General features: G+C 32.4%; 1 protein-coding gene across 8 annotated transcripts in view; it reads left to right on the plus strand.

Annotated features, from left to right (window-relative positions):
* Positions 1-12,673, plus strand: part of HERC1 (HECT and RLD domain containing E3 ubiquitin protein ligase family member 1) — a 191,018-nt gene that overhangs the window by 64,562 nt on the left and 113,783 nt on the right. For all 8 annotated transcript variants that reach the window (XM_074294868.1, XM_074294867.1, XM_074294875.1 and 5 more), the window contains exons 17-21: positions 2,038-2,229; positions 3,675-3,896; positions 7,096-7,269; positions 9,105-9,219; positions 9,296-9,416. In XM_074294868.1, coding sequence (XP_074150969.1) covers positions 2,038-2,229; positions 3,675-3,896; positions 7,096-7,269; positions 9,105-9,219; positions 9,296-9,416 — 824 coding nt within the window. The remainder of the gene's footprint in view (positions 1-2,037; positions 2,230-3,674; positions 3,897-7,095; positions 7,270-9,104; positions 9,220-9,295; positions 9,417-12,673) is intronic.

Raw genomic sequence — 12,673 nt, forward strand, 5'->3', positions numbered from 1 at the left:
TAAAATAACCCTCTTTGAATATTGGTCATCTAGCTATATCAAGATATTTTTGCATATCTGTAGTTTAAAAATCTAAAGTGATGAGTGAGTTCTCCATGTGTCTACATTGACATCTTCAGACAACTCCCATTTTTCCTTTTTTTTTTTTTAAAGAATTATTTTTCTTTTTAATCTTCAAAATTTAGTTCTTGAATATTTTCCATCCTTTCTGGGCTGACTTTCCTTGTTGTTTGTTACCCTATAGAATCTATGTTTTTTCTTTGCTTTCTCAATGTCAGCCTCTTATTTGCTTTCCTTTTTATTATAAAACTCTAGGGCAGGATGGTCATTTTCCTGCAAGGTTTCCACCATTTCTTTTTTTCATTTTAGTAATTAATTCCTCCTCATTAAAATGAATCAGAATTGTCTAGAATATATAATTGCTGTTTTCATCTTCCTTTTTTTTTTTTAATGGGTGAATTAACCATTAAAACAAATCAAAACAAATCAAAAACTTAATTGGCTTCTCTGCTTTTGACAGAGAAAAAGAACTGAACAGTTGTCTGGATAATTTGAAGTCTCCCATCTCCACCATATACCTTTGTTTCAAACTTGTGATCTTTTGTCTAAACTTCCCATCTCTGCCTTTTCTGGTCTGGGTACTCTGATAACAAAATTGTTTTGTTTTGTTTTCCCTCTTTCCATTGATTTTTAGTCAGATAATCTCCACATCTTTCAGAACCCTCTGATACTTGAATGTCTCTATATCGGTACTGCTCTCTGATAGACAATGCTACCCCTCTTTTTAACTATCCTTTTTCTTTTAAATAAGAGTTATTTAGAGTTATGTTACAGTTGTGGATTTCATCCTTTTCATTATTAAGATCTCTAGATTCTCTTGTTTGCTTAAGCTTTAGGCATTGACATTTAGCCAGTCAAAATTACAGGTTTTTCTGTTAGATTTTATCGTAAATTTTTGGGTGACTCAGATGCTACTCTTACTCCTTCGATTTACTCTTGATACTTGGTAGATATGTAATCTCTCCTCTCCACTCCCCTCCCAATAATTTTTAGGTTAAAATTCTTTTGATTAGATTTTCAAAACACCTGGCAAAATCATTGTTACTAGTCTTTCTGAAGTTGTACTTTATCTATGGCCAGAATTCTCCTATCTTTATATTTTAAGATAAGGCCTAGATACCCTCATTCTCAATTTCACCTGCTTAGCCAGCAGTTCATTTCCCCAATTTTTTGTTTTTATCCTATGTTTTTATTAAGTAGCAGTGAGAAAAATCCAACTTAGACTCTTGTAATTTTCAGTTTTTTGCCCAAGACTTCATAATCTTTGTAATACTTTTTAGGTTCTTCCTGAGGTGTCATTCATACCCACCTGAATCACTAAGAGGAGGGAGTAGTTATATTCTTTGATGAGCTTTGGAAAGTTCTGCTGTCTTAACTATTTGCTCAAGACAGACAGCAGGCTTCTTATAGTTACTTAGTGTTCCTTTTTAGGTAATTGCCAATTTTGCATTTCAACCCTTGCTGAATGATTTCTCACCTTACAATTCAATGTTTCTGCTGTCATTCCTTGGATGATAGGCAGTTGTTTCCTTCTCCAAGCATTTAGCTCTGTCCTCTTCAGAAACAGCCTCATCTTTTTTTAGCTGTTTAAGTGTTAATGTTGAACTTTTGCTTCTCTTCTTCTATTGTCTACTTCCTTATAAGTGGAGCATTTATTTCCTTCCTTTCTCTCTCAGATCACTTTTCTAGGTGAAGCCCTTATTCCATTTCCTTTAGAAACACTTCATTATTCCTAATATCTATGTGGAAAGGTTTATCCATGAGTCCTTTCACACCTTCTCTTAGAGAGAACAGTTTATGCTTGAAGTTGATGCCAGTCCCTTGACTGTGGCAGGAATGGGAAGAGCACATATGAAGCCACTTCACAAAGACAACATGTTGAACTTAGGTGAACTAAGGATCTGAACTAAATAAATGTCTATATTTTAAATTAAATTCACATCATTTCTTAATTTTGCTTTATTTTTCCCCTTTTAGATGTCATTTATGTATCTGCTGCTGGCAGTATGCTCTGCCAGATTATTAATTCTTTACTGTTGCTGCCAGTGTCAGTGGCTCGGCCTTTGCTAAGTTATCTACTAGACCTCTTGCCACCTCTTGATTGCCTTAATCGACTGTTGCCAGCTGCCGCTCTTTTAGAAGACCAAGAGTTGCAGTGGCCTCTTCATGGTAAGCAGAAGTACTTAATTATCATCTTCCTAATAATGATGTGGAAAAAAAGAGGAGATAATATTGGCAAAGTCGTTACTCTTAGGGCAGTTTATAAGAGCTTTCAGAATGAGATAGGCAACATGGAGCAAATATAGCTTGTTCAAATGAAGATTTGTTTGGGAAAATAGCTACTGCACACATGACTTTATAATGATTTCATCTTTTAAATAAACTGAAATGGAGTTGTTAAAGTTTATTCAGCAATAAAAGATGTATGAGACTGGGCATAGAAATACTAATTTGATATGTAAAGGGTAAAATTCAGAAGAGTGACTATTGTTTCCATTTGGCTAATTTGTGATAGTTTTATTTTTATTTGAGGTGTTATTTAAACTAATTTTACTTATAAATGAAAATAATGGACTCTACAAAAGTAATAGAAGTTGAAAATATTCCCTTTAGAAGTAAAAAAAAAAGATTGTTTCTTTGAAGGCATTTTAAAGTAACTAAAAGAACATTGTTGTTATGGAAAAGTCTAAATTGAACTATTTTAAGTGGACTATAGTATTGAGGAAAGAGCATTTGATTAAGAGAGAATTGTTGTTCTGAGCCTGATAGCAATTAAATTGTGTGATCCTTGATGAGTTAGTTACTTTTCCTCTTCAGGCTTTTTGTTTCCTTATCTTTAAAATTAAGGATTTGAACTAGATGGTATCTGAGTTCCCTCCTTGCTCTAAAATTCTCTGCATTCTCTGAATGATGATGGAAAGAAGTGCCAAATCCATAAATCATTAAAATACTGGTTAGAATATAAACTACTCTGTTTTCTCAGATTAAAAAAAAAACAACCTTTCTTTAATTTACTAACATTAACCACTTCTTCAAGAGTGCAGATAAATGCCATATTAATGAACAAGTGGATAATAACATTAAATGGCAATTATAAAAAAATTTCTTTTAAACTATATAAAATTAAATCTAGAAAATAAAAGGTATAGAACATTTATTTGAAAATCTTTGTCATATCATTGTATTAAAATTAATAGGATGTAAAAAGGAAATCATAATTATATTGTTTAGTTTTTCACAAATATATTTAGACTGATATACTGTGTAAAAAAATCATTTCTTATATTATGTTGACTTTTTCTTGAAAGTATATTGTAAGCCTTCAAGGAAACAAAAAAATGATAGACAGCTCTGAACACAATGTGTAGTATTCATTATATATGCTTTCTTGAAATGGAAATTTATTGCTTTATATTTTGAATCCTCTCATGTTTTATTGTATACATAGTAATGTTTTTTTCTCCCTATATTATACTTTAGCTATAAAGTATATTGTTTATTATATTGTAATATGATAAAATGTTAAGCTGCTTATTTTACTACTATTTCAACAGACTTTTGTGTTTCAGGGAACATAAAATAAAGCAGCATTCGCTAATGATTTTTTCCCTTAGGAGGGCCAGAACTGATTGACCCAGCTGGAGTGCCCCTTCCTCAGCCTGCTCAGTCGTGGGTGTGGCTTGTAGATCTAGAGAGAACTATTGCTCTCCTCATTGGACGGTGTCTTGGGGGCATGTTGCAAGGTTCTCCTGGGTCTCCCGAGGAGCAAGATACAGCATACTGGTTGAAAACACCACTATTCAGTGATGGTGTTGAAATGGATATCCCTCAATTAGGTAAACTGCCCCTGTAAACAATGTCTGGTTTGCTCCTTTTTTGTTGGATTTTTCTCATTCTGTGATGTCTTCATTAGAGTACTAATGGAAAATAATCCAAGAAAAGTAAGGATTCAGAGGTTGTAACTTCAAGCTTTCTTGAAGACAGATGGGATGATGGGATATAATAGAAAGAAAACATACTTTGAAATTTGATATATAGACAGTTCTCACATTATGTCAATTTGCATAATACAAATTTGACTGACTTTATATACAGAATTCTAAAAGAAATCTGCATTCCAGAAAACTACCTACATGTGTGCTCTCTTAGAATGTGTGCCCCTTGGCTTGGCACTTCATAGCTTCCCACTCTATCCCTACCTTGTCTTCCCTCCCTCCCCCCAAGTCTAATTCCCCTCAATCCTAAAAATAACTTCTAGTAAAAGCAGAAGGATACTGACGGAGAGACCTCCAGGGCCAGATTTGAAGCTTGACTTAAAATCTCCATCATTGAAAGAGAAGACCTTTGTTCTATTTTATCCAATCATCCCCTGTGTCTGTCCCCTGAGTATTCTATTCAGTTCAAGCCTGAAGTGGCAGGTTCTGGCCTCAGCTCATTCCTTCTGCCCCTGTATGTTCTTGAATTTTGTGGCAACCTCCTTTATTCATGGGCAGGAGGCCACCTTCCTATGTTCCTCTTTCTCTTCACCATGTCTAAAGACAAATTCACATTATGTAAAAATCACTGTACATAGAACAGTCCACTTATGAGAAATGTCTGTATTTAGGCTCTGTCCCTAACAAACCTAAAGCAACTTAAATATGCTCTTTGCTCTTTGTATTTTTAGTTATAATGAAAAATTATTAAACTCAATTACAGCTTGTTTTATAGACTACATTTGGTTCAAATCAAATAAACTGATTCTGACAGTCCTGGAATGTATTCCCTTACTGTCCCTACCTTCCAATCATGTTTTCTTTAGTCATTGAAAAAGCATTTATTTAGAACTTTCTACATTTTAGGGTCTGTGCTAAGCACTGGCATTACCAAGAAAACTAAAAGCAATCCTTTCCATTGGAGAACTCATAGTTAATGGATAAAACAAGATGAAAATAACTAGGAAAAATTATCAGTAAAAAATGTACAAGAAGAAATCTTAGAGAGAAGGCATTAGCAGTTTGGACAGAAAAAATGCTTCCTTCAGAAGATAGGAGTTGGAGTTGAGTTCAGACTTGAAATAATACAGGATAATTCAGAGGTGGGTGTGAGAAGAGAGCATTCCAGGGATGGGAAACAACTGCTGCAGAGGCACAAAGTTGGGAGATGGAATATTTATTGTATTGAAGGAAATAGTAAAACAAGTTAGCAGAGCTAGATGATCGAGTGCATGGAAGATTGTCAAGTATAAGACTAGAAAGATAGGGAGAGAACACCCCAAGTTGTAAAGAGCTTTCAGTGATAGGTGAAGGAGGATGATCTTAGAAGTCATAGGGCACCATTCAAATTTATTAAGTAGGGGAATGCTAAAAATCACTTTTTCATCTAAGTAGAGTATAGATTGGAAGGTAGAAAGATTTGAGGCACTTAGAAGGATAGCATGGTGTTTTTGGCAAGAGGTAAAGAGGGCTTGAATTGAGATCGTGGCTTTGTGAGTGGAGAAGGAGAGGTTATATATAAGATAATTGTAAAGGTATACATGACAAGACTTGGTAGTCAGTGAGTGAGAGTGAGGCTCCTAGGGACAAGTATTTTGAAACTGGGGAAGTGGTGATGCTCTGGACAGTAATAGGATAAAAAAGATAGTAATAAGGGAGTTCAAAAGAAGTAAAGAATTAGAAAATGGGCAGAAGGGCAGATAATGAGATCTATTTTGGACATAGTTGAATTTGAAGTGCCCATAGAAGTGCCCATTGTTTAAAAATATTCAGAATTGTTTAAAAATATTCAATTTACAGTCAGTGATAAAAGACTAGAATTTAGGCTAGAAATTAGGGGTTAATAGGTATGGGGTTCATTTACATAGATAGTGTTTGGAACCATGGAAACTGATGAGATCATTAAACATGAAGTATAGAGTAAAAGAAAGAACTTCTTATATATCATTGGATGGTTATCTATACTCATTGGATATAATATGCTTTTGAAGAAATGTAGGAGGAGACATTGGACAGGTGGGAAGAGAATCAAAGGAGAGCAGTGCCATAAAAACCTAGAAAAGAGAGTATCTAGGAAAAGATTAAATTTTTCCAAGATTTCTTCTAGCTCTAATATTCCATAATTCTTTTTCCAAAAAAACCCCAAACTAGCCCAACATACACACACACAAAACCCCCCAGACAAAATAAACAAAAAACCAGACCTGATTAGAATTAGAAAGAGAAACTGAAAACAACTCCAAAAAGAAGAGAAATTTTATTTTGAATATTGAGGAAATTTTGTTATTTTATAAATTAAATAATTATACAGATTCTATGGTGAGCCAAAAGATCCTTCTACTGATGAATGAATATGAGTATGCTAAGATAAATCTTAATAAAGGGAAAAGGAAAGTGAAATTAGACATAATTGCTTAGAAATAGTCATTTACTTTCTCCATTTTCTCTTGATTGATTTGGTCTTTTGCTAGCATTCAGAATAATTTCTGGAAAAAATTTGTTTTTACTTGCTATTGTTTTTCAGTTGCTTAAAATTAGTGTTGCTCTCTGAAAAAATGCTATTTGTTTATTTAAAATATAGTTTGATATGGTTTGTATGCTTAAATAAAATTGTTAATGAGTATGATTTTTCTTTTTTTAGTGCAAATGTTTAGTAGTTTACATTTTGGGCTAAAAATGCTTTTGTGGTTTAGCATGAGAACCTAATTCCAATTCATGACATTATTTGAAGCCTTCTATGTACTCAACAATCCATTTACAAACTAATTTTTGGAACAGAATCTATTTAGAAATTGGGTTCTGCTTATACCTAATAAAAATACATGACTTTTAAATTATGGAGTATCATTTATCTTTATTGAAATACCCTTTCATGATGAAATGCAATTAAATCTAAAAAAGGAAAAGACTTCTCATTTAGTATATGTGTCATCTTCAATTGTGCTTAAGGATTCTGCCTGATTTTATTTGCCAGTTTGTTTGAATATTTGTGAAAAAGTTAATGTTTTTTAATAGCATAAAAAATTTGAGAAATTTAAAATAATGCTAAATTTGTTTTTAGACAAATGTATGAGTTGCCTATTAGAAGTGGCTCTTTCTGGAAATGAAGAACAAAAGCCATTTGATTACAAGTTACGGCCTGAGATTTCTGTCTTTGTTGACTTAGCATTGGGTTGTACAAAAGAACCTGCTCGTAGTCTTTGGATCAGTATGCAAGATTATGCTATTAGTAAAGGTAAGATGAAGAATATAATTATGATAGTTGATAATATTGACTGTCGTATGTACCTAATAAAATAGAGTGGTACAATTGTTTGTTTTCTCTGCAAAAATTGAAGTATCAAATTAATTGATCAATAAAGTGACTTTAACTTGTTCTCCCTTTGGTGAGAGATGTATTTGGTACTACTTGAGGGTAGATCATTATTTACAAAGGTTTCTGTTTTCCAAATTGATAAGATTCCTTTAAACATCTACTAGTTTTTTCCCTGGTCATTTGGTGGAATGTAAGCATTGGAATAAATGTGTTAAAGTCTCTGAATTTTGATCTTTGATCTTAATTGGTTATATAAACTTGAGCTATACAATATATTTTGTTATAGCCTCAATTTTAAAGTATAACATCGGGGAAAAAAAAACCTCACAGAATTGTAAGATTACCAGTCATATGAGTTAATATATGTGAAAGTTGTTTGGAAAGAATAAGAACACTATTGTGCATTTAAAAATTTTTTTTTCCAAAATAATTTTACACATAATTTTTCTAAGCACATACCTATTATTTGAGCTTTTTTTTTGCAGCATCCCTTTCTTCTACGACACTGTAGTTCTAGTTCTAAATAATGACCTCTGGATTGATCAGGATGAGGATCGTGTTTCCACAGTTGATATTCTCCCATCATTCTCCCTTATTCTCCCTTTTGTTTTCCTCTGTTCCTTTGCAGTTTTTCCTTTCTGCAACAACAACAAAAAGAGTAAAGATCATATTCAGAGGTTTTCATCTACTGTACTCTATTGTTTTCATGTATAGTGGCAAAATGAAATGTAAATGATTCAGATCTTTAAAATACCAGCAGATGGTGCTTTTGTAAGTGTCACCCTATTCATTGATTTCATTCATTCATTCAACAAATATCTTTTGACTACCTACTATCATAGGTAGCGACAATAGGGGGGGGGAAAACTAGTTTAAAACTTTCTCATTGCTTAACATTTCCCCCAATTTATTATGGATCCTGACAGGAATTTTAGAATTTTTAATTGTTTTGTGTGTGTGTGTGTGTGTGTGTGTGTGTGTGTGTGTATGTGTGTGTGTGTTTAGGTTGTCTTCCATAATATCACTTTGTTGTGATGTTATACTTGTCAAAAATTTTAGAGACATTTTTATGTATTTAATGAATCAGAAGCACAACACATAGTCCTATTTGCTGAAAAGCTTTTTACAGTGTAATAGGTGGATCTTATCATCATTGGGAAGCATTCTGTAATATTTGATTAGAAATGAATGCAGGCTTTATAAAGAACCCAGTAATTTCTGAAAAATCTTTTATCTTAGACTATTTCCCAAAAAATAAAATGAAATAAAAGTTTCTGATATGATCAAGAACAAATAAAAAAATTTAAACCTATTATTTTGTTTTGTTCAAAGTCATCTAAAAGCATATTTCAATGGCTATATATATTGTAGGCATTTACTAAATGCTTGTTGAATGAATGAGGTTTGTATCTGCAGCAATCTTTATTTAGGAAGCATTCCTGATTCAGGTGGTGGAACTTTACTACTTCTGAAAAGTAAAGAACTTAAACTAACATAGAATAAAATAAAGAAAATAAAGTTTTTTTTGGAAATACCTAACTAACCCTCATCAACATACTTTCTTAACTCTCTTGTCTGGTTTTTAATGGCCTGTGATGGTCTCAAATCAATTGTTTTTTAGTTCCTTACCCAAAGTAAGTGCATATTGTTCATGGTGTTTAGAAAGCTTCTATAAATAAGTTATTACTAAAACTATTAAAATAGAATGAGGTACATTTTTATCCTTTTTGAATTTTGATCATTTTTATTTTCAGATTGGGACAGTGCAACTTTAAGTAATGAATCACTCCTGGACACTGTATCTAGATTTGTTCTTGCAGCTCTTCTGAAACACACAAATTTACTTAATCAAGCATGTGGAGAGAGCAGGTAAATAACCTGAAACAATCCGAAAATAATTTTTACCTCATGACACTAGATGTTATAACGGTTCTTCTTTACTTAGGTATCAACCGGGTAAAACCTTAGCAGAAGTATATCGTTGTGTGTATAAAGTTCGAAGTCGTTTACTTGCTTGCAAGAACATGGAACTCATTCAAACTAGGTCATCTTCAAGAGACCGATGGGTAAGATTAGAAATCATTCATATGAAAAGGATGTGCATTGCATGGAGTTAAGTGTTCAAAAAATGTTTGAATAAAAAAAATGATCTCAAGGTTTTAGTTAAATTATAAGCTTAATATTTAGCAATGGTATGAAGCAACTATTTTAGAAGCTGTTGCAGTCTTAGGCTCCCTTGATAATAATATGATGTTTTAATCATGGAAAATAATAATCTGAATCATGCTTCACTCTCTCAACTTTGCTTTTGCTGCCATGCTTCAGCTACCTTCTTCCTTCTCCCTGAATTCTTAGGTCAACAGGTTGAAGTTAGTAAGGGACAAATTCTAGCTCATAATAGCAAAAAATCCCTGCCCCCCCCCAAAACAAAACAAACATCAATTACTTTCAAATAATATGGACCTTCTGTGAGTAGAAAAGCACTGCTTTGTCACTGTAGGTAATAGAAGCTAAGGCTCAAAATTCTCTCAACGTTATCATGTAACCTTGGCTCTTTAGCGATAATAAGAGTTGACTTGTCACTAAAGGTAATGAAAGTTTTTTTTGTTTATTTGTTTTTTCCCTGAGGCTGGGGTTAAGTGACTTGCCCAGGGTCACACAGCTAGTTAGTGTTAAGTGTCTGAGACCAAATTTGAACTCAGGTCCTCCTGAATTCAGGGCTGGTGCTCTATCCACTGCGCCACCTAGCTGCCCCCAAAGGTAATGAAAGTTGAAGTTGGATGATACCAATGATAGTATGGGAGGGCTTAAAATATAGGGAAATCTGGCCTAAATGACATGTTATACAGTTCCTTCCTAATGTTTAATGTAAGATTCTTTGATTCTAATCTGTAAATACAATGCTGGATATTGTAGAAATGTCCTTTAGAAATATTTGTTTTGTCAATGTCTTTATTATCTTGTACTCCATTGTAAGTAGCCTTTAGGTTTTTGTTTTGTTTTTTTTTAAATATAAGCATACTTTGAAACTTACATTGTGTAGCTAAATTTTAGTTAACTTAAGCTTTTTATTGTGTTGTTAATAAGCAATACAAAGGGTCCTAGTTAGAACAAGGAAGTCCTATGTTTGAGTTCTAACTCTTTCACATACTAATCTATGTCATCCTGATCAAAATCACTTAAACTCTTGGTGCTCTAGGCAACTCTTTTTTAAAAATAAAAATTGATATTTTTACATTATAATAGTTTTCTACAACAAACCTCCTCCTCCCAGACAACCAGCTAATATAGTATTTTTTAAAGATGAAAAAAAAAAAGAAAGAAAATGAAGAAAACCAGCATAAATTATCATTATATTTAAAAAGCCTGAAAATGTGCAACATGCAATACCTGTGAACCTCCTATCTCCATGAAGAGGCAGATTGGGGTCCTATCATGTCTCTTCACTGAGTTATGCCTCTTCATAATTTTGATTTATAAAGTTTTGTTTCTTTTTTTAGTGGTTTTGTTCTTTCCATTTACATCATTGTGGTTTTTGTGCATTTTTTTGCCTTTATTTTTACTTTGCATTCAGTTCATGAATGCTTATGTATTTGTCACATATATAATTTCTTATAGCACAGTAATATTCCATTTATATTCGTGTACTGTGATTTGTTTAGCTATTCCTCAGTGATAGATAATCTTCTTTGTTTCCAGTTCTTAGTTATCTCAAAAATTTAGTATAATTATTTTAGAGTACATGGGGACTTTTTCCTTATCAATGTTTTTCTTTGTATATAAGCCCTGTAATGGCATGTGTTTCAAAGGGTATAGATATTTCAGTCACTTTATTTTCAAAATTCCAAATTACTTTCCAAAATGGCTGTACTGCATCATAGCTCCACCAACAATCTATTACTGTGCCTATTATCCTGCAACTCCTCTCTGATTGATTACCATTTTTGTCACCTTTGCTACTTGTAGATTTGTAGATGAAATCTCAGCATTATTTTGATTTTCATTTATCTTATTAATGGTTTGGAGTATTGCCTCATGGTTATGGATATTTTGCAATTCATCTGTGAATTGTTTGTTCATATCTTTTGATCATTTAGCTATTGGGGAATGGCTATTAGTCTTACATATGTTATATTGTTTATATATCTTAGATGCAAGTATTTTTCCCATTTGACCAGTCTAGGCAGTTCTTTTAAGATTTAAGTTGAAGAGAAATGCCAACTTGCATTAGTAAAGCTTTTAAAGGAAGTTTTCTCATATGGAAGTTCCTTTTATCTGTGAAACTCTTAAGTCTAGCTTGTATTGTTATGAAGATCCTAATATTGCTATGAAAATCCTAATGTTCTTTGTACTAGATAGAAATAAAGTTTGGTTTGGGGATATAGTTAAGCATGTAATAGATCAATTGCTGGTTGTTCCTTAATATTAAAACCTTTTGTACTGTATGCAATAGGAGACCTCATATAATATCTGATACTTTTTTTTTTAATTTCTTTTTTTTCAGTTTTAAAAATAGTTTTTATTTCAAATTTTGAATTCCAAATTCTGTCCCTCCTTTTCTCACTTACCCCCTTCTTGAAATGACAAACAATCAGATGGGTTATATATATGTAATTATTAAGCATCAAATTTGTATGCATATTTCCATGTACAGAGTAGAACAAATGAAAACAGTATATGAATTGTTTACCTCTATTACATACAATTTGCTTTTCTTTTTAAGTATATAATTAATTAAAATTACTTTCAAAACAGTACCCTCTGTTTTCTGGACCCTCCTTCTGTTTGTCTCTATGCATTAAAAAAAAAAAAACTTCAATAATTCTTTTAATTGTTTTGATAACTATTGCTGGAGAACCAAAATTCTTGTAACAACTAGGTTAAAATAAGCAAAATTGACTGTATAAAAATTTTGTCTTGCTTTCCATCTCTTAGAATCATTACATGTCTGGCAGGAGTTTGGTAGTGTATTTCATTATTAATACTCTGAAGTTATGATTGGTAATTTTCTCTATCATATTCCTTAAATTTCTCAGAATCCAACCCCCCCCTCCCCTTGTCTCCCAAATAGTTCTTCTTCATAGGCTTAATTTACTTCACATGATTTTATACAAGTCCTATTAAGTTTCTCTAAAATTCTCCCTTTCATAATTTTTTTATTTCCCAGTTTGTAGGCACTCTATGAAAGTATAGCAGCTGTAGATGTTTTTGTACATGTGGGTCTTTTCCCTCTTTGTTTTCTTTGGAGTATAAGTCTAGTGGTATTGTTGAGTCAAAAGATGTGTGTAGTATAGTAACTTTTGGGCCATAGTTTCAAATTGCT

The sequence above is a fragment of the Sminthopsis crassicaudata genome, chromosome 2 (assembly GCF_048593235.1).
Source record: "Sminthopsis crassicaudata isolate SCR6 chromosome 2, ASM4859323v1, whole genome shotgun sequence".
Classification (NCBI taxonomy): domain Eukaryota; kingdom Metazoa; phylum Chordata; class Mammalia; order Dasyuromorphia; family Dasyuridae; genus Sminthopsis; species Sminthopsis crassicaudata.